Source organism: Cherax quadricarinatus, chromosome 56, assembly GCF_038502225.1.
Source record: "Cherax quadricarinatus isolate ZL_2023a chromosome 56, ASM3850222v1, whole genome shotgun sequence".
Taxonomy (NCBI): Eukaryota; Metazoa; Arthropoda; class Malacostraca; order Decapoda; family Parastacidae; genus Cherax; species Cherax quadricarinatus.
In genome coordinates, this window is record NC_091347.1 from 1815058 (window position 1) to 1839841 (window position 24784).

The 24784-nt window shown below is 40.2% G+C and overlaps 1 protein-coding gene across 1 annotated transcript in view; it reads left to right on the top strand.

The window, feature by feature from the left end:
* Positions 1-24784, top strand: part of LOC128700647 (D-serine dehydratase-like) — a 54567-nt gene that overhangs the window by 18666 nt on the left and 11117 nt on the right. Inside the window, exon 5 of the mRNA XM_070097013.1 lies at positions 21627-21721. Coding sequence (XP_069953114.1) covers positions 21627-21721 — 95 coding nt within the window. The remainder of the gene's footprint in view (positions 1-21626; positions 21722-24784) is intronic.

The window sequence follows — 24784 nt, forward strand, 5'->3', positions numbered from 1 at the left end:
ATTTTTTCACATACTTTAAAACCCTGGGCAATATCTTATCTAGTCCTATTGAATTTTGTTTTGTCAGTATCCACTAGTAGCTTCTTTATTTTGTCTTTGGCAATTTCTGTGGGACCCATTTCAACTTGCTATTAGGCATCCATATCAGTTTTATCTGGAACTTCATATTAAGTATCACAATTCCTCCTCTAATTCAATGATTTTGTAATTGTCCTTAGTTCTCTATTTTTTCAAATGTAAGTGAAGGAAGGAAATAACCCACCTATCCTGGATCTAGCACTTATTAGAAAAGAGGAAGAAATTTAGTACATACTGGTCATCACTAATCTGGCAGTCAGTAATCTGGTTCTATCAGTAATCCGGTTCCATCAGTAATCCGGTTCCATCAGTAATCCGGTACTAATTTCGGCTAGCATAATTTCAAATTTCCGGGGTCGCCACACCAACCTGCCGCTACTGTTTGGTGGCGCTACTTGCTGCATCAGTCATTCAAATTCCTTTTTCTCCATTTATTGTCATAACCTGCTCACTTTTAGCCCTAGCCATGGTTCCATCGAATAAAAGAAATGCCTCTCATTGTGTGAAGCACATACACCGTATACAGTGGACCCCCGCATACCGTTGGCATCACATAACGTTAAATCCGCATAGCGATACATTTTATCACTAAAATTTTGCCTCGCATAGCGCTAAAAAACTCGCTCAACGCTATTCGTCCGAGATGCGTCTATGTGAGGCCTGAGCCAGCCTCACATGTTCCGCCGGTGGCATTGTTTACAAGCCAGCCTCCGCGGTAACATCCAAGCATACAATCAGAACATTTCGTATTATTACAGCATTTTTGGTGATTTTATCTGCAAAATAAGTGACCATGGGCCCCAAGAAAGCTTCTAGTGCCAACCCTGTGGTAAAAAGGGTGAGAAATATTATTGAAATACTGTGGTACCATGGTCAACTGCTGATGCTGCTGCTGCTGTAGCACTGTCAGCTGCTGCTGCAGCACCGTCAGCTGCTGCTGTTGCTGTACCACCGTCAGCTGCTGCTGCTGCTGCTGTAGTACCATCTGCTGCTGCTGTAGCACCGTCTGCTGCTGCTGTAGCACTGTCAACTGCTGCTGTAGCACTGTCAGCTGCTGCTGCACTGTCAGCTGCTGCTGCTGCTGTAGCACTGTCAGCTGCTGCTGCTGCTGTAGCACCGTCAGCTGCTGCTGTACCACCATCAGCTGCTGCTGCTGCTGTAGTACCGTCTGCTGCTGCTGTAGCACCATCTGCTGCTGCTGTAGCACTGTCAGCTGCTGCTGTAGCACTGTCATCTGCTGCTGCTGCAGCACTGTCAGCTGTTGCTGCTACTGTAGCACCATCAGCTGCTGCTGCTGCTGTACCACCGTCAGCTGCTGCTGCTGCTGTAGTACCGTCTGCTGCTGCTGTAGCACCATCTGCTGCTGCTGTAGCACTGTCAGCTGCTGCTGTAGCACTGTCAGCTGCTGCTGCTGTAGCACTGTCAGCTGCTGCTGCTGTAGCACCGTTGTTGGTGTGGCTTATTGAGAATACCAAGAAACAATTAACCCCAGAGGGTTAGCCACCCAGGATAACCGAAAAAAGTCAGTGTCATCGAAGACTGTCTAACTTATTTCCATTGGGGTCCTTAATCTTGTCTCCCAGGATGCAACCCACACCAGTCGACTAACACCCAGGTGAACAGGGAAAAATGCCTGGAACTAGTGCTCATATTGGTGAATTTCAAGCCAGCAAAGGTTGGTTTGAGAGATTTAAGAATCGTAGTGGCATACACAGTGTGATAAGGCCTGTTCTGGAAGAAAATGCCAAACAGGACCTACAGTACTCAGGAGGAAAAGGCACTCCCAGGACACAGTGTCTCATCAGTCATTGCTGCATCTTCAATAAAGGTAAGTGTCATTTATTCTTCATTTAGTAGAGTAGTACATGCACAATATATATTGTGCATGTACTACTCTACTATTGTGCATGTATCCTTTTCTTTGTGTAGGAAAATGTATATTTCATGTGGTAAAATTTTTTTTTTCATACTTTTGGGTGTCTTGCATGGATTGATTTGATTTCCATTATTTCTTATGGGGAAAATTCATTCGCATAACGATAATTTTGCATAACAATGAGCTCTCAGGAACGGATTAATATCGTTATGCGGGGGTCCACTGTATTGGCTTTGAAGTCACTGTTGGTCGCCATGAGCTCAGCTCACTCAGATAAGCTGTGACAGGTAAATTTGGGCCTACATATGAGAGAATTGGTCTGTGTGGTAAGTGTGCACTATATAAAAAAAAATCCTGCCGCACGTAGTGCATAATGAGAAAAAGGCGACTGAGCTTTTGGTGTAAAACAGAGACTTTGTGGTGTATTTTCATATGGTTTGTATGGTTGTATTCTTGTTTTTTTTGGTCTCATTTGATAGAGGATATATTACAGAAATAGATATAATTTTGATTGGTTTTACTCTGGAAAGTACCTTAAAAGTGAGCTCAAAGTAGTGGAAATGTTTGATTTTTGCCAGCATTCAAGAGTAAACAAATGACGTCACCATTCAATATGTGTTCAACTGGCTGGTCTAATACGCAGTCACAAGTGGGTTGACATTATTTATACAGTTATTACAATAATGAAGTAGTCTGCATAACAGTAAATCTTTTGTTTTTTGTGTGAATAAAAATTCAAAATGGAAAGCAAGCGTAATACAGTGGTACCCTGAGTTTCAAACTTAATCTGTTCCAGGAGCTAGTTCTAAAGTCGAAACTTTTGAAACTTGATGCAATATTTCCCATAAGAAATAATGTAAATACAATTAATCCTTTCCAGAAACCCAAAAATATTCACAAAAAAATAAAACACATTTTATAGAGATTAATTATAGTTTTATATACACACAACAAACATAGTACAATTAGTAATAGATAAATAGACATTTAAATAAACATATAAAATAACATTTTTACTTACCTTTATTGAAGATTGTTGATGGCATCTGGAAGATAGGGAGGAGGAGTGAGGGAGCACATATTGTTTGGAAGGGGAATCCCCTTCCATAAAGACTTAAGGTAACAAGTTCTTATCTGGGGTTACTTCCCTTCTTTAAGATTTCCCTAAAATGGGACAGGGTTCTGTCACTGAACTTGGTGCAGAGATATCTTGTTTCACCTTGCTCAGGGTGATATTTTTCAGCAAATGCCTGCACCCTATTCCACATTGCACAAATTTCCTTAATCTCTGAAGAAGGCACCATCCACCACCACCACCATCCACCACCATCCACCACCATCCACCACCATCCACCACCATCCACCACCATCCACCACCATCCACCACCATCCACCACCACCCACCAGTACCATCCACCAATACCATCCACCACCACCATCTACCAATACCATCCACCACCACCACCATTCACCAATACCATCCACCACCACCACCATCCACCACCATCCACCACCATCCACCAGTACCATCCACCAGTACCATCCACCAATACCATCCACCACTACCATCCACCACCACCATCTACCAATACCATCCACCACCACCACCATTCACCAATACCATCCACCACCACCACCATCCACCACTACCATCACCACCATCCACCACCATCCACCACCACCATCCACCACCACCATCCACCACCACCATCCACCACCACCATCCACCACCACCATCCACCACCACCATCCACCACCACCATCCACCACCACCACCATCCCCCACCACCATCCACCCCCACCCCCATCCACCACCACCACCATCCACCACCACCACCACCATCCACCACCACCATCCACCACCCACCACCACCACCATCCACCACCATCCACCCACCACCATCCACCCACCACCACCACCCACCACCACCACCCACCACCACCACCATCCACCACCACCACCACCATCCACCACCACCACCACCATCCACCACCACCACCATCCACCACCAATAACATCCACCACCACCACCAATACCATCCACCACCATTCACCACCATCCACCAATACCATCACATCCACCACCAATACCATCCACCACCACCATCCACCAATACCATCCACCTCCACCACCATCCACCAATACCATCCACCACCACCACCATCCACCAATACCATCCACCACCACCACCATCCACCAATACCATCCACCACCACCACCATCCACCACCACCATCCACCACCACCACCACCACCACCACCACCACCACCACCCACCACCACCACCCACCACCACCACCATCCACCACCACCCACCACCACCACCACCATCCACCACCACCACCATCCACCACCACCACCATCCACCACCAATACCATCCACCACCACCACCAATACCATCCACCACCATTCACCACCATCCACCAATACCATCACATCCACCACCAATACCATCCACCACCACCATCCACCAATACCATCCACCACCACCACCATCCACCAATACCATCCACCACCACCACCATCCACCAATACCATCCACCACCACCACCATCCACCACCACCATCCACCAATACCATCCACCACCACCACCATCCACCACCACCACCATCCACCACCACCACCACCATCACCGCCATGGTAGCTTATTTCACAGTCACACTTAATAAATAAGCACCAAACACAATGAATTAATTGTGAAATGTTTAAATGAGCATGCAGGTTAGTGTTCACTCAAGCATAAAGAAAGCCAGACTGGCTCACGACACCTGCATGGGCAGGTGTAGGCGTGGGCAGGCAGACAGGTCTGGTACACTCTTCGAAACACAGGGCACATTCGATACTCAGGACGAAATTAGTGCGAAAAAAGCGGTCAAAACTCGAAGCATTTGATAGTCATTGCGTTCGAAACTTGGGGTTCCACTGTATAAGAGGGGCCTAGAGATGTGACTAATGAACAGAAAATGTTATTTTAGTGCTAGGAATGTTTGCATTGTTTATTCTGGACCATATTTTGAAATTGGCATCTCTTGAAATTTGTGTGAAATTGGCCAAGTTATCAATTTCTGACCACTTTATTAGGTAATTGAAATAGGTAAATGGGCAGTTTCTTGTATTCAATCGAGATAATAGAAGGAATACTAGGAAAATAGCTATGAGTTTGGTAGACTGGAACAATGGAATGGGCTAAAAATATGGCTTAAAGTGGGTGAAATCGCCAATGCGTAAATATCGCCATTGGGTTAAGTGTATTCTAGCATAACCACTCTGTAATCTGGCAAAAAATTCATTAATCTGGCACTCCTACAGGTCCCAATGATGCCAGAATAGTGATGGCCAACCTGTATATTAAGTTACTTAAATTCAGTAGGAAAATGTGATTGTGGACTACTTGAGATATGTACAGGCATTTCCTGCTTTAAAAAAAATTATCTTTAACAATAGCAAAACATTAAGCAGTTGTTTCATTTAGCACTTGCATGATTCTAACATTATGCTTACTTCCTAGGCTGAAGGTGGCATGTGTGTCTTGTGATTGTCTGGTCTAGTGTCTGGTGAAAACTTCCATAGCATTTATTTTGAAGTAGCTGGTGACACATGTAAGTGGTTACAGGTGAATTATCACTTTATTTTACCCATATTTAATATTAAGTTATGTTCTATTCCATCTGTAAAGATTATTATTAGGTATCCTTGAGGAGTACCAGTAAGTGGTTGCCTAAATTTTTTTTTTTTTTCTCCAATGTTTCCATATGTAACTTAAGAATGCATCATCCAAGTGGCTTCAAATTTTCAGCCCTGGTGTACCATAACTAAGACAGGTTTCATGCAATTATTGGCATGTGCAGGTACCCTCTGGGTAATTTTATATAGCCTATTTAGACAGCAACCGCCCAAGGAGGTACCACTGTCCTGCCAGGTGAGTGTGGAACAGTAGCCTGTAATTGCTTTACATGATGATAGGATTGCTGGTGTCTTTTTTTTGTGTCTTATAAACATGCAAGATTTCAGGTACGTCTTGCTACTTCTACTTACACTTAGATCACACTACACATGCATGTACAAGCATTTATATATACACACCCATCTGGATTTTTTCTATTTTCTTACTAGTTCTTGTTCCTGTTTATTTCCACTTATCTCCATGGGGAAGTGGAGCAGAATTCTTCCTCTGTAAGCCATGCATGTCGTAAGAGGCAACTAAAATGCTGAGAGCAAGAGGCTAGTAACCTCTTCTGTATATACGTACAGTGTATTACTAAATTTAAAAGGAGAAACTTTGTTTTTCCTTTTGGGCCACCCGCCCTCAGTGGGATACGGCCATTTTGTTAAAAGAAGATGATTTAAAAAATTGGGTTTCCATGTGATAAGTTGCAAAAGTCCCTTCTAAGTACAGTGGTACCTTGAATTACGACCTTAATTCATTCCAGAAGGCTGTTCGAGTGCTGTTACCGAACGAATTTGCTCCCATAAAGAATAATGTAAATTAGGTTAGTCCGTTTCAGTTCCCCAAAAATACACTTACAAAAGCACTTACAAAAATATACTTACATAATTGTTCGAGTTGGGAGCTGTTCGATATTCGAGGTACCACTGTAACTTCAAACTTTCAACAGTGAAGTATTCTACTTAGAAAAAGGTTGGGATTGTTGTTGAAGTAAATGGGTGCCAATTTGTCAGTTTTATTTTGAAAATGGTGTAGTATTTTTTTTTCTGGAAATACGTTGAGTCTGCTTCTTCTAAACAACCTCTGTCTTTAACCCTTAATGGTCCAAACGTATATATACATTCACGTGCGTAGTGCCCCAGACGTATATATACGTTTTCTTTGTCATTCATTCATCATTGCCACGATAAGCCTGAGTCACCTAGATATGAGAGAATGGGTGTGCACACTCACTGTGCGCCATATTAAAATAATTGGGGATGCCTGAGTACCATATGCTCTTTTTTCCTATTAAAAAAAGACAATTTTATTTCTCTCAAAAAATTTGGGGCGCTACGCGAGTGAACGTATATATATGTTTGGACCGTTTAAGGGTTAATGGCTGATGTATCTTGTGCACAGAATGGAGCCCACTTAGTGTAGGGTATGTAGATGGAATTTCTTAATATAGTTATTAAATTTGGAATTATTGGATTCCGTGCATTAACCCTTTGACCATTTTGGTCGTACATATACGTCTTATGAGCCACCGTTTTTGACGTATATACACTCATAAATTCTAGCGGCTTCAAAGCAAGCAGGAGAAAGTTGGTAGGCCCACATGTGAGACAATGGGTCTGTGTGGTCAGTGTGCACCATATAAAAAAAATCCTGCAGCACACAGTGCATAATGAGAAAAAATAAACTCCAACCGTTTTTTTTTTTTAATTAAAATGCCGAATTTGTGGTCTACTTTCGTATAGTATTTATGGTTGTATTCTTGTTTTCTTGGTTTCATTTGGTAGAATGGAAAATATATTATAGAAATAGAGGTGATTTTGATTGGTTTTACTATGAAAAGAACCTTGAAATGGAGCTCAAAGTAGGGGAAATGTTTGATTTTTGCCGATGTTCAAAAGTAAACAAATGATGTCATTTTCCAATAAATGTCCAAGTAGCTATTCTAATATGCAGTCATGAATGGGTTGACATTATTTATACAATTATTACAATATTGCAGTTGTCTGCATAAAAGTAAATCTTCTATTTTTTTGTTTGAATAAAAAATCAAAATAGAAAGCAAGAGTAATGTCAGAGGGGCCTGGAGACATGACTGATGAACAAATAAAATATTATTTTAGAGCCAGGAATGTCTGCATTGTTCATTCTGGACCCTATTTTGAAATTGTCATATTTTTTAATTTTCGTGAAATTGGCCAAATTGCAAATTTCTGACCATGTTATTAGGCAGTTGAAATCGGTAAATGGGCAGTTTCTTGTACTCAATCGATAGAAAAAATAGAATTCTAAAGAAATAGCTATGAGTTTGGTCAACTGGAACAATGGAATTAGCCAAAAATAGGGCTGAAAGTGGGCGAAATAGCTGATTTGTAAATATCGCCAAGGTCGCTAACTTCACGAGAGCGTAATTCCGTCAATTTTCCATGAAATTTCATTCTTTTGATGTCATTACAATCAGGAAAAGATTCTCTATCATTTCGTAAGAAAAAATAATTTTTTTTTTTTTAAATTTTGCGACACCAGGAGACACCTCAGGGTTTGGGGTTGCGACAGTCAAGGGGTTAACTGGAGAATGCATGTTCTGATAGGCTTCAAACTTTCACTGATGATAATTTTTCTTAAATGAAAAGTTCACATTGCCTTTGGCTGTGTAATTTTTAATTTGCCAACTTTATTAAATAAAATGTTTTTCATTTAATAACTGATTAACTTCAAACTCTAAGCACTGGTGCATACTAATTAGAATTTTTTTTCAGTTTATGCTGTGTAAGTGTCAGTTTGCCACATTTATCGAAGAAAGTTTGAAGATTTAAATACTGATTTCCTTGCAGTAATTTGTGACTGCCTCATTTGATTGGTTTCAAGCCTTCACTGCTGATCTATCTCAGAGGAAGCTTTGGATTATTTTTGGACTGTTTAGGTGCCAATAATAATAATAATAATAATAATAATAATAATAATAATAATAATAATACAGTGGACCCCCGCATAACGATGGCATCACATAGCGATTTTTCCGCATACCGATTACTTTTATCGCAAAATTTTTGCCACGCATACCGATTAAAAACCCGCTTACCGATTTTCGTCCGAGACGCGTCCAATGTGCCCTCACATGTGCCGGCCGTCCCATTGTTTACCAGCCAGCCTCCGCGGTAACATCCAAGCATACACTCGGAATATTTCGTATTATTACAGTGTTTTCGGTGCTGTTTCTGGAAAATAAGTGACCATGGGCCCCAAGAAAGCTTCTAGTGCCAACCCTGTGGTAAAAAGGGTGAGAATTAGTATGGAAATTAAGAAAGATTTTGAAGGGTTTGGGGCTAACCCTGAGAAGCCTATGCCAGTTGTGGAATCCATTGTGCCTACTTCAAAGATTAAGGAAATGTGTGCAGAGTGGGTTGAACTGCAAACCTTTATAGATGAAAATCACCCTGACACAGCTGTTGCAAGCCGTGCTGGTGACTATTTCAATGACAATGTTATGGCCCATTTTAGGAAAGTCTTGAAGGAACGGGAGGTACAGAGCTCTATGGACAGATTTGTTGTGCGACAGAGGTCCAGTGACTCTCAAGCTGGTCCTAGTGGCATTAAAAGAAGAAGGGAAGTAACCCCAGAAAAGGACTTGCTACCTCAAGTCCTAATGGAAGGGGATTCCCCTTCTAAACAGTAAGAAGATAATGCTCTCCCCTCCTCCCATCCCATCAATCATCACCAGATCTTCAATAAAAGTAAGTGTCATGTAATTGTGCATGCCTTTTTCAGTTTGTGTGTATTAAAATTAACATTTCATGTGGTAAAAAAAAATTTTTTTCATACTTTTGGGCGTCTTGCACGGATTAATTTTATTTCCATTATTTCTTATGGGGAAAATTCATTCGCATAACGATTATTTCGCATAACGATGAGCCCTCTTGCACGGATTAAAATCGTTAACCGGGGGTCCACTGTAATACAGTAATAATAATAATAGGTAGTAGGTTGGTAGACAGCAACCACCCAGGGAGGTACTACCGTCCTGCCAAGTGAATGTAAAACGAAAGCCTGTAATTGTTTTACATGATGGTAGGATTGCTGGTGTCATTTGTCTGTCTCATAAATATGCAAGATTACAGGTACGTCTTGCTACTCCTACTTACACTTAGGTCACACTACAAATACATGTACTACACGTTAATTTATACACACTCATCTGAGTTTTCATTGATTTTATCTTAATAGTTCTTGGTCTTATTACTTTTCCTTTTATATCCATGAGGAAGTGGAATAAGAATCTTTCCTCCATAAGCCATGCATGTTGTGAAAATCAACTAAAATGCCGGGAACAATGGGCTAGTAACCTCTTTTCCTTTAACAATTACTAAAAAGAATAAGAAGAAGAAAATTGTAAAAGTGGGAAGTCTGAATGTGCATGGATGTTGTGCAAATGATAAGAAAGAGATGATTGTGGATGTTATGAATGAGAAGGAGCTCGATGTCCTGACTTTAAGTGAAACAAAGCTGAAGGGGGTGGGAGAGTTTCAGTGGAGAGGAATAAATAGGATTAGGTCAGGGGTATCAAATAGAGTTAGAGCTAAAGAAGGAGTAGCAGTAATGTTGAAGGATAAGCTATGGCAGGAAAAGAGGGACTATAAATGTATTAATTCAAGGATTATGTGGCATAAAATAAAGGTTGGATGTGAAAAGTGGGTTATAGTAAGCGTATATGCACCTGAAGAAGAGAGAAGTGTAGAGGAGAGGAGTTTTGAACCAAGTGTGAGAGTAATGGTAGTTGGGGATTTCAATGCTAAACTGGGCAAAAATGTTGTGGAGGGAGTAGTAGGTAAATTTGGGGTGCCAGGGGTAAATGAAAATGGGGAGCCTTCAATTGAGCTATGTGTAGAAAGAGGTTTGTTAATAAGTAATACATATTTTATGAAGAAGAAAATAAATAAATATACAAGGTATGATATAGCACATAATGAAAGTAGTTTGTTAGATTATATTTGGTGAATAAAAGGTTGATGGGTAGGCTCCAGGATGTACACGTTTATAGAGGGGCAACTGATATATCAGATCATTATTTAGTTGTAGCTACAGTGAGAGTAAGAGGTAGATGGGAAAAGAGGAAAATGGCAACAACAAGTAAGAGGGAGGTGAAAGTGTATAAACCAAGGGAAGAGGAATTTCGGGTGAGATATAAGCAACTATTGGGCAGAAAGGTGGGCTCGTGCAGGTATGAGTAGTGGGGGGTTGAAGAGGGTTGGAATATTTTTAAAAATGCAGTATTAGAATGTGGGGCAGAAGTTTGTGGTTATAGGAGGGTGAGTGCAGGAGGAAAGAGGAGTGATTGGTGGAATGATGAAGTAAAGGGTGTGATAAAAGAGAAAAAGTTAGCTTACGAGAGGTTTTTACAAAGCAGAAGTGTTATAAGAAGAGTAGAGTATATGGAGAGTAAAAGAAAGGTGAAGAGAGTGGTGAGAGAGTGCAAAAGGAGAGCAGATGATAGAGTGGGAGAGGCACTGTCAAGAAATTTTAATGAAAATAAGAAAAATTTTTGGAGTGAGTTAAACAAGTTAAGAAAGCCTAGGGAATGAATGGATTTGTTAGTTAAAAAACAGAGCAGGGGCGTTAGTAGATGGGGAGATGGAGGTATTGGGTAGATGGCGAGAATATTTTGAGGAACTTTTAAATGTCGACGAAGAAAGGGAGGCGGTAATTTCATGCTCTGGCCAGGGAGGTATACCCTCTTTTAGGAGTGAAGAAGAACGGGATGTGAGTATGGGGGAGGTGCGTGAGGCATTACGTAGAATGAAAAGGGGTAAAGCAGCTGGAACTGACGGGATCATGACAGAAATGTTAAAAGCAGGGGGGATATAGTGTTGGAGTGGTTGGTATTTTTGTTTAATAAATGTGTGAAAGTGGGGAAGGTACCTAGGGATTGGCGGAGAAGGGAAGGGAAAGGGAAGGGGGACAAAAGAGATTGTAAAAATTATAGAGGAATAAGTTTACTGAGTATACCAGGAAAAGTGTACAATAGGGTTATTATTGAAAGAATTGGAGGTAAGACAGAATGTAGGATTGTGTATGAGCAAGGAGGTTTTAGAGTGGGTAGGGGATGTGTAGATCAAGTGTTTACATTGAAGCATATATGTGAACAGTATTTAGATAAAGGTAGGGAAGTTTTTATTGCATTTATGGATTTAGAAAAGGCATATGATAGAGTGGATAGGGGAGCAATGTGGCAGATGTTGCAAGTAGTATATGGAATGTGTGGTAAGTTACTAAATGCTGTTCATAGTTTTTATGAGGATAGCGAGGCTCAGGTTAGTGTGTAGAAGAGAGGGAGACTACTTCCCAGTAAAAGTAGGTCTTAGACAGGTATGTGTAATGTTACCATGGCTGTTTAATATATTTATAAAGAGGATGTAAAAGAAGTAAATGCTAGGGTGTTTGGGAGAGGGGTGGGATTAAATTATGGGGAATCAAATACAAAATGGGAATTGACACATTTACTTATTGCTGATGATACTGTGCTTATGGGAGATTCTAAAGAAAAATTGCAAAGGTTAGTGGACGAGTTTGGGAGTGTAGAAAAGAGTAAGGTGATAAGGGTATCAAATGATTTAGATAAAGAAAAATTGGATATCAAATTGGGGAGGAGGAGTATGGAAGAAGTGAATGTTTTCAGATACAGTGGACCCCGGTTAACAATATTTTTTCACTCCAGAAGTATGTTCAGGTGCCAGTACTGACCGAATTTGTTCCCATATGGAATATTGTGAAGTAGATTAGTCCATTTCAGACCCCCAAACATACACATACAAACGCACTTACATAAATACACTTACATAATTGGTCGCATTCGGAGGTGATCGTTATGCGGGGGTCCACTGTATTTGGGAGTTGACGTGTCGGCGGATGGATTTGTGAAGAGTGAGGTTAATCATAGAATTGATGAGGGAAAAAAGGCGAGTGGTGTGTTAAAGTATATGTGGAGACAAAAAACGTTATCTATGGAGGCAAAGAAGGGAATGTGTGAAAGTATAGTAGTACCAACACTCTTATATGGGTGTGAAGCTTGGGTGGTAAATGCAGCAGCGAGGAGATGGTTGGAGGCAGTGGAGATGTCCTGTCCTGTGTAAATATTATGCAGAAAATTCGGAGTGTGGAAATTAGGAGGTGTGGAGTTAATAAAAGTATTAGTCAGAGGGCTGAAGAGGGGTTGTTGAGGTGGTTTGGTCATTTAGAGAGAATGGATCAAAGTAGAATGACATGGAGAGCGTATAAATCTGTAGGTGAAGGAAGGTGGGGTAGGGATCGTCCTCAAAAAGGTTGGAAGGAGGGGGTAAAGGAGGTTTTGTGGGCGAGGGGCTTGGACTTCCAGCAAGCGTGCGTGAGCGTGTTTGATAGGAGTGAATGGAGACAAATGGTATTTGGGACCTGACGAGCTGTTGGAGTGTGAGTAGGGTAATATTTAGTGAAGGGATTCAGGGAAACCGGTTATTTTCATATAGTCGGACTCGAGTCCTCGAAATGGGAAGTACAATGCCTGCATTCTAAAGGAGGGGTTTGGGATATTGGCAGTTTGGAGGGATATGTTGTGTATCCTCATACATATATGCTTCTAAGCTGTTGTATTCTGGGCACCTCTGCAAAAACAATGATTATGTGTGAGTGAGGTGAAAGTGTTGAATGATGATGAAAGTATTTTCTATTTGGGGATTTTCTTTCTTTTTGGGTCACCCTGCCTCGGTGGGAGACGGCTGACTTGTTGAAAAAAAAAAATAATAATAATAATAGATACCACAGTCTCTTCTTAAAAATGAGAAGCTTGGAAGGGGTGGGTGTGAGGGATTAATTATATTAGTTTTATCTAAGCCTTAAATATAAAATGAACTGTAGAATAAGGAAAAAAAAATGATTATGGGTAATGGATATGTAGTGTATGTAGTGTTGTACAGTACTCTGGTGTGGCAGTTAACTCAGTTTGACAACATATGCTTGAGAATTTCAGTTCTTTCTTTTTCTTCCAAATATTTATTGTTTCAAGACCTGTTATTCATTACTTATCTATGTCAACTTTCACAGCACATTAACAATTATAACTAAAATAAGGGACCAATAACTGTAAGCATCAGTAATTTTTTTTTTTTTTTTTCAACAAGTCGGCCGTCTCCCACCGAGGCAGGGTGACCCAAAAAAGAAAGAAAATCCCCAAAAAGAAAATACTTTCATCATCATTCAACACTTTCACCACACTCACACATTATCACTGTTTTTGCAGAGGTGCTCAGAATACAACAGTTTAGAAGCATATACATATAAAGATACACAACATATCCCTCCAAACTGCCAATATCCCAAACCCCTCCTTTAACCCTTTCAGGGTCCAAGGCCAAAATCTGAAGTCACGCACCAGTGTCCAAGAAATTTTGAAAAAAAAAAAATTATTTTTTCTTACAGAATTAAAGAGCATATTTTTGTGAAGGTAATAAAACAAAAAAAATTAGAATCTGATCAGTACTTACTGAGATACAGTGCCAAGAAGTTTGTAGAAAATGATGTGGTGGCGGCAACATCGACGAATTCCACATACGCGTATTATATTATTTTGTTGTTTTAGTTGTTTTTTCTTTTCTTTTCCAATTTTTTTCTATTCCTACTAACATTTGGGGCCTGAGAGACCAATACTGTATATAATGTATATATATAAACTCACTGTATTGAACACAATAACCGCACTAAAGTTATTATCATATTATTGTTTACCACTGTTGTTTATTACAATAAACATGCACAAATATTGTATAATACTAATGTTCTATCATATATTTACATATTTACAATCACTGGACATGGTTTTAGAACTGCTGGAGCTTGTGGAACTCCTTGAAACAAGGCACCATACACAGAGGCACCTTACATTCCTCACACATAAACCGAGTGTCTTTGCGTCTTTGTTGCCGTCGTTTTGTTTGTGCACAGACAATGCATCTCTTCTGAGCAAATTTCTTTTGAGTTGAAGGAAGCTGTATTATGAAATGATCACCTTCTCTTCTCAAACGCTTGGGTATATTGTGATGAATTCGAGGACCATGTTGTATTGCAGGTGTTGTTACCTGGTACTTCATTATGAGTTGTCTGACAACAGACAAACAAAATTCACCATACGGTGGTCTGTTACCAGTCTTTATTTGGTACATATTATATGCATTCAGCATTGAAATGTCCATGAGATGGAAGAAAAGTTTCATGTACCACTTGTAACTCTTACGAACACAATCAACAAAACCAATCTGCATGTCACACTTGTCAACCAAGCGCATGTTTTGTGTATAATCAATCACTGTCACTGGTTTTCGAATACGTTCATTAGTCACTCGATCAACTTTGCCACTGTCTTGCATTTCATTACGGTGAATGGTTGTCAACAATGTGACATCTCGTTTGTCATGCCACCGTAATGCCATGATGTCATTGGCAGTAAACACCTGCACGTCATCACCACGAACACCTGCGTTGAGCCTGGGCATATGTTTACGATTAGAACGCACTGTGCCACACACATCTGTCTTGTTCACTCGCATGAAATCACTGAGTAATGGGCTTGTGTACCAGTTATCGGTATATAATGTATGGCCCTTACCAAGATAAGGTGCCATCATGTTTCTCACTACGTCACCTGATATACCCAATAACATCTTGGTATCTTTCAATGTTTTACTACCCGTGTATACAACAATATCCAACACCAGGCCACTGTCACAATCACAGAGTACAAACAATTTTATACCAAAGCGGTTCCTCTTGCTCGGTATATACTGCTTGAATGACAGTCTACCTTTGAACAAAATCAAAGACTCGTCAATTACAAGATTCTTGAATGGATAAAAGTATATCCTGAACTTTTGTTTGAGATACATGAAAACATTTCTAATCTTGTATAACCTGTCACTTCTGTCAGGCCTGGTTTTGTCAGAGAAGTGCAACATACGTAACAGTAAGATAAACCTGTTCACTGGTATTATTTCACTGAAGGATGGGGTACAAATTAGCCGATCTGTGGACCAGTATGCTTTTATATTATGCTTATAGACGTGAGGCATAAGCATTATTGTTGCAAAAAGCAAATACATTTCTGCAACAGTCGTCTCTTTCCACCTGTGTAGTCTTGACTGTGGTGATAAGATCGTATTTGCCATGGTGTACTGAAAATACTTATTACTTTCCCTGACAATAATTTCCATCAATGGCTGGTCAAAGAATAATTCAAAGAATTCCAGTTCATTGGCCGTGGTTCCAAGGGGACAGGTAGGTAGAATTCCACTTTGCGAGTCATCAAAGTGGTGAGGGCTGGGAACAAAATTGGGATTTTGCTGCCAATCCCAGATACGGTTTGCTGGTGGATACTGGACATCATAGGCTGGTTGTACGGGTGGTTGTGGCGGGCTGGTGGGTGACGCTCCGCTTTGTCCTTGAACTGACGAGTCAGCAGCGTGGGTTCCCGCGTGGCACAGCGAGTCACGCATGGCGGTGCCACTACCACCACCAGCCCCACTAACACCATCCACTGATGTCTGTGGCCCATCCATGCCAAGTGTAGCCACATCATCCTCACTATCACTACCTAAAACGGGTGTAGGGCCACGGGATGTACTCTGGGATGTACTCCGGGATGTACTCCGTCCCCTGGGCACAGCATAGGGTACACTACCCGAGCGCATGCGGCGGCGAACATACCGACGCTTCACTGGTGAATATGTTTCCTCACTATCACTACTCGAATGATCGTCGAGCGCAATAAAATCACAATCCACGTCAGAATCATCGTCATTACTGAAGTCAGAGGCCAGGCCACGGGAAAATATTAGTTTTCTCTTACGTTTAGGAACACCCGACCGTGAGTCACGAGTGCCCACACCAGAGGTAGAAGGTCGAGGATCGTCGGGGTTTTCTGCACTATTATCGATATCCTGGTCATTATTTTCGGTCACTAACTTATCAAAGCCGTAGAATTCGTCTTCATTTCCACTTCCATCAGTGTCAGAACTATCAGACAGGAAGAGGAGAGTCCCAATTTTCCGGGGAGTGAGAGCTGACTTGCGACGAGACATGGTGAACAAGGGTGACTGAGCCGGCGTTCCCACAATGCTATGCAGGCGCCTAGATTTTTTGTTTATGGCGCACACCCACGGCGCAGACCCATTCTCTCATATGTAGGCCTATGAGCGCTTTCGCGCTAAATTTGACGGCGCTAGAATTTTGGCATAGATCTACGGTTTGGACACTCACCGACCAGCCGTAGATCTACGGGACGGACCCTGAAAGGGTTAAAGTGCAGGCATTGTACTTCCCATTTCCAGGACTCGAGTCCGACTATATGAAAATAACTGGATTCCCTGAATCCCTTTACTAAATATTACCCTGCTCACACTCCAACAGATCATTAGGTCCCAAGTACCATTCGTCTCCATTCACTCCTATCTAACACGCTTACGCACGCTTGCTGGAAGTCCAAGCCCCTCGCCCACAAAACCTCCTTTACCCCCTCTCTCCAACCCTTTTGAGGACGACCCCTACCCTGCCTTCCTTCCCCTATAGATTTATATGCTTTCCATGTCATTCTACTTTGATCCATTCTCTTTAAGTGACCAAACCACCTCAACAACCCCTCTTCTGCCCTCTGACTAATACTTTTATTAACTCCACACCTTTTCCTAATTTCCAAACTCCGAATTTTCTGCATAATATTTACACCACACATTGCCCTTAAACAGGACATCTCCACTGCCTCCAACCGTCTCCTCGCTGCTGCATTTACCACCCAAGCTTCACACCCATATAAGAGTGTTGGTACTACTATACTTTCATACATTCCCTTCTTTGCCTCAATAGATAACGTTTTTTGACTCCACATATACCTCAACGCACCACTCACCTTTTTTTCCCCCATCAATTCTATGATTAACCTCATCCTTCATAAATCCATCCGCCGACATGTCAACTCCCAAGTATCTGAAAACATTCACTTCTTCCATACTCCTCCTCCCCAATTTGATATCCAATTTTTCTTTATCTAAATCATTTGATACCCTCATCACCTTACTCTTTTCTATGTTCACTTTCAACTTTCTACCTTTACACACATTCCCAAACTCATCCACTAACCTTTGCAATTTTTCTTTAGAATCTCCCATAAGCACAGTGTCATCAGCAAAAAGTAACTGTGTCAATTCCCATTTTGAATTTGATTCCCCATAATTTAATCCCACCCCTCTCCCGAACACCCTAGCATTTACTTCCTTTACAATCCCATCTATAAATATATTAAACAACCATGGTGTTACAAAAAATGCAATTCAAAAAGCTTAGAGATCTCCAGTGAATACTAGAAAGGACTGCCCTTCTAGCATCCAGCCTGTTACTGGGGTTTGTAACAAGTAGTCAGTATCCTTGTCCAGTTATCCATTAGAATTCAGTATGATTCAATAGTGCTTCAGGATTACAACTGGTAGGCTACTAACTAGAGAAATTAAAATTTAATAAATTTATTAAGTCTAGAGGTATATTATCAAATTAAATTAAATTAAACACAGTAATTAAAATAATATCACTTCTCTCGTATACAGTATTATTGTGCTGAAAGCACATATCACCTTTATAATTCTTAAGTACCGTCTGGTACATAAACATTTAATAAGATATTACAAATATGTACAAGCAAGTTTGTGTGTAAGTGCTCTAAGTAGTTCGCTATGTCTCACGACTCAACTAGACTTAAACAAGTGACTGACAAAGTCCTCACCAACTAACTTCTTGACCAACTGGCAGTCAGAACAGTCTGCTTGAACAATAAAAAGAATGCTAAGCCCAATAGCAATATAACAAGCAACTGCGACACAGAATCAGGAACAAGGAGATAATATAACGACACTAAGTAGGGACCATCAGCAGATCCTCCACAAAAGTCACACAACTCCCATACTACTGAATCTAAGTTCAGCATAAGAAAATCCCCGACTGTGATAATACACAGATACCAGTACAAGTTAGGTCAGAAGCTACAGCTCAGGACCTGAGTTGCTCAGAGTGTCTATGCGACACACAACCTCAGTACAACGTCAAAAATCACTAAGTCTATACAATGTTCTGTGAACAGAGTTCTACAGAACTAACAAGAATAATGAGACAGACAATCTGTCCAACCACCAAGAGAGTCTAGACCAGACTGAATACTTCAGGCGAGGTGAGGACACCCCCCCCTCGATCACGTGATAGCTCCGTGGACAGCTGCAGCTCAGAAACAGAAGCCTGCAGTCTAACGAGCCACAAGCGATAATTACAGTAGTTAGACAATCAAGACTTGAACTGAGCACATAATATGTTACATCCTACCTAACCAAAGGAAGCTAAGTCAAATAACAATATAAAGCAATACATTTACGATTTAGCTATTATCGTAAACATAAGCAATATAAAATTATATGAAAAGATAATAATTATATATATACATACATTGCAACCCATTCAGGGGTTGCAACACATGGTGACATTACACATCCCTGTCTAAGACCTACTTTTACTGGGAAGTAGTCTCCCTCTCTTCTACACACCCTAACCTGAGCCTCACTATCCTCATAAAAACTCTTTACAGCATTTAATAACTTAACACTTATTCCATATACTTGCAACATCTGCCACATTGCTCCTCTATCCACTCTATCATATGCCTTTTCTAAATCCATAAATGCAATAAAAACTTCCCTACCTTTATCTAAATACTGTTCACATATATGCTTCAATGTAAACACTTGATCTACACATCCCCTACCCACTCTGAAACCTCCTTGCTCATCCTCAATCCTACATTCTGTCTTACCTCTAATTCTTTCAATTATAACCCTACCGTGCACTTTTCCTGGTATACTCAGTAAACTTATTCCTCTATAATTTTTACAATCTCTTTTGTCCCCTTTCCCTTTATATAAAGGGACTATACATGCTCTCCGCCAATCCCTAGGTACCTTCGCCTCTTTCATACATTTATTAAACAAAAGTACCAACCACTCCAACACTATATCCCCCCCTGCTTTTAACATTTCTGTCATGATCCCATCAGCTCCAGCTGCTTTACCCCCTTTCATTCTACGTAATGCCTCACGTACCTCCCCCACACTTACATTCTGCTCTTCTTCACTCCTAAAAGACGGTATACCTCCCTGACCAGTGCATGAAATTACCGCCTCTCTTTCTTCCTTAACATTTAAAAGTTCCTCAAAATATTCTCGCCATCTACCTAATACCTCCATCTCCCCATCTACTAACTCCCCTACTCTGTTTTTAACTAACAAATCCATACTTTCCCTAGGCTTTCTTAACTTGTTTAACTCACTCCAAAATTTTTTCTTATTTTCATTAAAATTTCTTGACAGTGCCTCTCCCACTCTATCATCTGCTCTCCTTTTGCACTCTCTCACCACTCTCTTCACCTTTCTTTTACTCTCCATATACTCTGCTCTTCTTATAACACTTCTGCTTTGTAAAAACCTCTCATAAGCTACCTTTTTCTCTTTTATCACACCCTTTACTTCATCATTCCACCAATCACTCCTCTTTCCTCCTGCCCCCACCCTCCTATAACCGCAAACTTCTGCCCCACATTCTAATACTGCATTTTTAAAACTATTCCAACCCTCATCAACCCCCCCCCCCACTACTCATCATTGCACTAGCCCACCTTTCTGCCAATAGTCGCTTATATCTCACCCGAACTTCCTCCTCCCTTAGTTTATACACTTTCACCTCCCTCTTACTTGTTGTTGCCACCTTCCTCTTTTCCCATCTACCTCTTACTCTAACTGTAGCTACAACTAAATAATGATCTGATATATCAGTTGCCCCTCTATAAACATGTACATCCTGGAGCCTACCCATCAACCTTTTATCCACCAATACATAATCTAATAAACTACTTTCATTACATGCTACATCATACCTTGTATATTTATTTATCCACTTTTTCATAAAATATGTATTACTTATTACCAAATCTCTTTCTACACATAGCTCAATTAAAGGCTCTCCATTTACATTTACCCCTGGCACCCCAGATTTACCTACTACTGCCTCCATAACATTTTTACCCACTTTAGCATTGAAATCCCCAACCACTATTACTCTCACACTTGATTCAAAACTCCAACTCCCCACGCATTCACTCAACATTTCCCAAAATCTCTCTCTCTCCTCTACACTTCTCTCTTCTCCAGGTGCATGCACGCTTATTATAACCCACTTTTCACATCCAATCTTTATTTTACTCCACATAATCCTTGAATTAATACATTTATAGTCCCTCTTTTCCTGCCATAGCTTATCCTTCAACATTATTGCTACTCCTTCTTTAGCTCTAACTCTATTTGAAACCCCTGACCTAATCCCATTTATTCCTCTCCATTGAAACTCTCCCACCCCCTTCAGCTTTGTTTCACTTAAAGCCAGGACATCCAGCTTCTTCTCATTCATAACTTCCACAATCATCTCTTTCTTATCATCTGCACAACATCCACGCACATTCAGACTTCCCACTTTGACAATTTTCTTCTTCTTATTCTTTTTAGTAATCTTTACAGGAAAAGGGGTTACTAGCCCATTGTTCCCGGCATTTTAGTTGACTTTTACAACACGCATGGCTTACGGAGGAGAGATTCTTATTCCACTTCCCCATGGATATAAAAGGAAAAGTAATAAGACCAAGAACTATTAAGATAAAATCAAAGAAAACTCAGATGAGTGTGTATAAATAAACGTGTACATGTATGTGTAGTGTGACCTAAGTGTAAGTAGAAGTAGCAAGACATACCTGTAATCTTGCATATTTATGAGACAGACAAAAGACACCAGCAATCCTACCATCATTTAAAACAATTACAGGCTTTCGTTTTACACTCACTTGGCAGGACGGTAGTACTTCCCTGGGTGGTTGCTGTCTACCAACCTACTAATAATAATTATTTTCAGATGTTAATAGACTGTGGTTTCACTGGCCTCACAAAGCAAGGGTACGGTGAAATGGCAAGTGGCTACGGTGTCATCCGTGGCCATCCCAACCTCAAGTATGTTTCTAGACTTTGTTTTTTCTTTAAAAAATCGTCCTGTATAGCAGTATTGGCATTTATATCCCAAATGTTGTGATGCTACATAGTGTATAATTAGTGAATCATACTGCATTAAATCTCTCCTTATTCCTAAAAACATATTTGGTAAATTAACCCTTTGAGGGTCCAGACCCCCAGTCTGAAAATTCCCCATAGGATCCAACAGTTTTCCCCCCAAAAAATTTATTATTATTACTTATAAAATGGTAGAGAATCTTTTTCTGAAGGTAATAAAACTAAAAGTATGAAATTTGATAAAAAGTTGACAAAATTACGCTCCCACGAAATTTGCTGTGTCAGCAATATTTACGCATCGGCGATTTTACCCACTTTGAGTCCTATTTTCAACCAATTACATTGTTCCATTAGATCAAATTCTTAGCTAATTTGCTAGTATGTGTTCCATTTTATCTGCTGAGCACAAGAAATTGCCCAATCAACTATTTCAACTACCCAATAAAGTGATCGGAAATTGGTAATTTAGCCAGTTTCACACAAAGTTCAGAATATTCCAGTTTCAAAATAGGGTTCAGAATAAACAATGCAGGCATTCCTGGTACTAAAATAACATTTCCTCTGTTTGTCAGTTATGTTTCCAGGCTTTACAGATGAATTTCATTTTGATATTTTATTCACATGAAGAATTTTTATTCACATCCAAAAAAAAACAGGTTTACTGTTATGCAATATTGTAATAATTATATAAATAATATCAGTGCATTTGTGAATGCACATTAGACCCACCAACTGACTTGTATTGGTTGAGTGATGTGATTTGTTTACTCTTGAACATTGGCAAAAATCGAACATTTCCACTCTTCTGAGCTTAATTTCTAGCTATTTTTGTTACGAAAACCAATCAAAATCATCTCTATTTCTGTAATATATCTTCCATTCTATCAAATGAGACCAAGAAACTGTGATTACAACTGTGAAAACCATATGAAAATGCACTGCGAATTCCCTGTTTTAATCCAAAAACACAGTCACAGTTTTTTTGCATTATGCACTGCATGCTGCAGGATTATCTTTATGTGGTGCACACTTACCACATAGATATATTCTCTCCTATCTATGCCCAAATTTACTGCTCACAGCTTATCTGAGTGAGCTGAGCTCATGATGTAGTACTACGACTTAGACCCTGACTTCAGAGTCATAGAACTACAGGATGGACCCTCAAAGGGTTAAACGGGTCACACTAGTACTAAAATACTTCAGTAATTACCCAAAAACTATTACAAAGCTCATAAACTAAGAAATAATAGCAGTGATAACATTAATATTATTTTACAGTATAATATCACCACAAAAAAAATTGCAATTATTATCAGTTTTCACTGATTTCTAAAAGTTGTATGCAAGTGGTTAAAGGTACGGCAGTCATGAGACCACGTGGTCTCAAATGTAAAAAATAATCTGAGACTATTTCCTTCATCAACAAAACACATCTTAGACCTAATGTTTTTTCTGATGGCTTTCTTAACCTCAACATACCCATCACTATATTTACCTCTGGTGTGCAGTGCTGAATGACCCCAGCTCAGTGTTACCCATGGTGGGGGTATTTTATTAGTTATGAACCAGGACAAGTGCTTCCTCTCACATGTTTTAGTTATGATGACCACTAACTGGAATGCTTTGCATAACTCTGGATTTTTCCATGTAGGAAATCTTTGTAACAAATGTATTTTCTCTGAAAAATATATGATTAGGATTTTTATGACTGAGGCCTTCCACTGGTTGACCAGTACACCCTTTTAAAAATAAAAGATCACATAAGTATTAATTCTAAGTAGTAGGCTGGTAGACAGCAACCACCCAAAGAGGTGATACTGTCCTGCCAAGTGAGTGTAAAATGGAAATCTGTAATTATTTTACATGATGGTAAAATTGCTAGTGTCTTTTTTCTGTCTCGTAGACTCAAGATTTCAGGTACATCTTGCTGCTTCTACTTACACTTAGGTTGCTACACATGCAGTATTTTGTGAAGGGATTCAGGGAAACCAGTTACCCGGATTTGAGTCCTGGAATGGGAAGTGCAATGCCTGCACTTTAAAGGAGGGGGTTTGGGATATTGGCAGTTTGGAGGTTGACTTTTAAACTGTCATATCTGAGTGCCTCTCCAAAGACAGTGATTATGTATGAGTGAGGTGAAAGTGTTGAATGATGATGAAAGTATTTTCTTTTTGGGGATTTTCTTTCTTTTTGGGTCACCCTGCCTTGGTAGGAGATGGCTGACTTGTCGAAAATAAATAAATAAATAAATATATATATACGTATCCTAGGTAGTACGTTGGTAAACAGCAACCGCCCAGGGAGGTACTACCGTCCTGCCAAGTGAGTGTACAACGAAAACCTGTAATTGTTTTACATGATGGTAGGATTGCTGGTGTCTTTTGTCTGTCTCATAAACATGCAAGATTTCAGGTACGTCTTGCTACTTCTACTTCCGCTTAGGTCACACTACACATACATGTACAAGCACATATATACACACCCCTCTGGGTTTTCTTCTACATGTATTTTCTTACTAGTTCTTGTTCTTGTTTATTTCCTCTTATCTCCATGGGGAAGTGGAAGAGAATTCTTCCTCCGTAAGCCATGCGTGTTGTAAGAGGCGACTAAAATGCCGGGAGCAAGGGGCTAGTAACCCCCTTCTCCTGTATATATTACTAAATTTGAACGGAGAAACTTTCGTTTTTCCTTTTGGGCCACCCCGCCTCGGTGGGATATGGTTGGTACGTTGAAAGAAGAATACATACATACATACATACATACATACATACATACTTACATGCATTCATACATACATACATACATACATACATACATACATACATACATACATACATACATACATACATACATACATACATACATACATACATACATACATACAGTGGACCCCCACCCAACGGCGGCATCAAGTAATGGCAAATTTGTCTTACGGTGCTCTTTGGCATAAAACAAAATGGCTCTACCAACGGCGAAAAAGTTGTCTAACAGCATTCGTCCGGA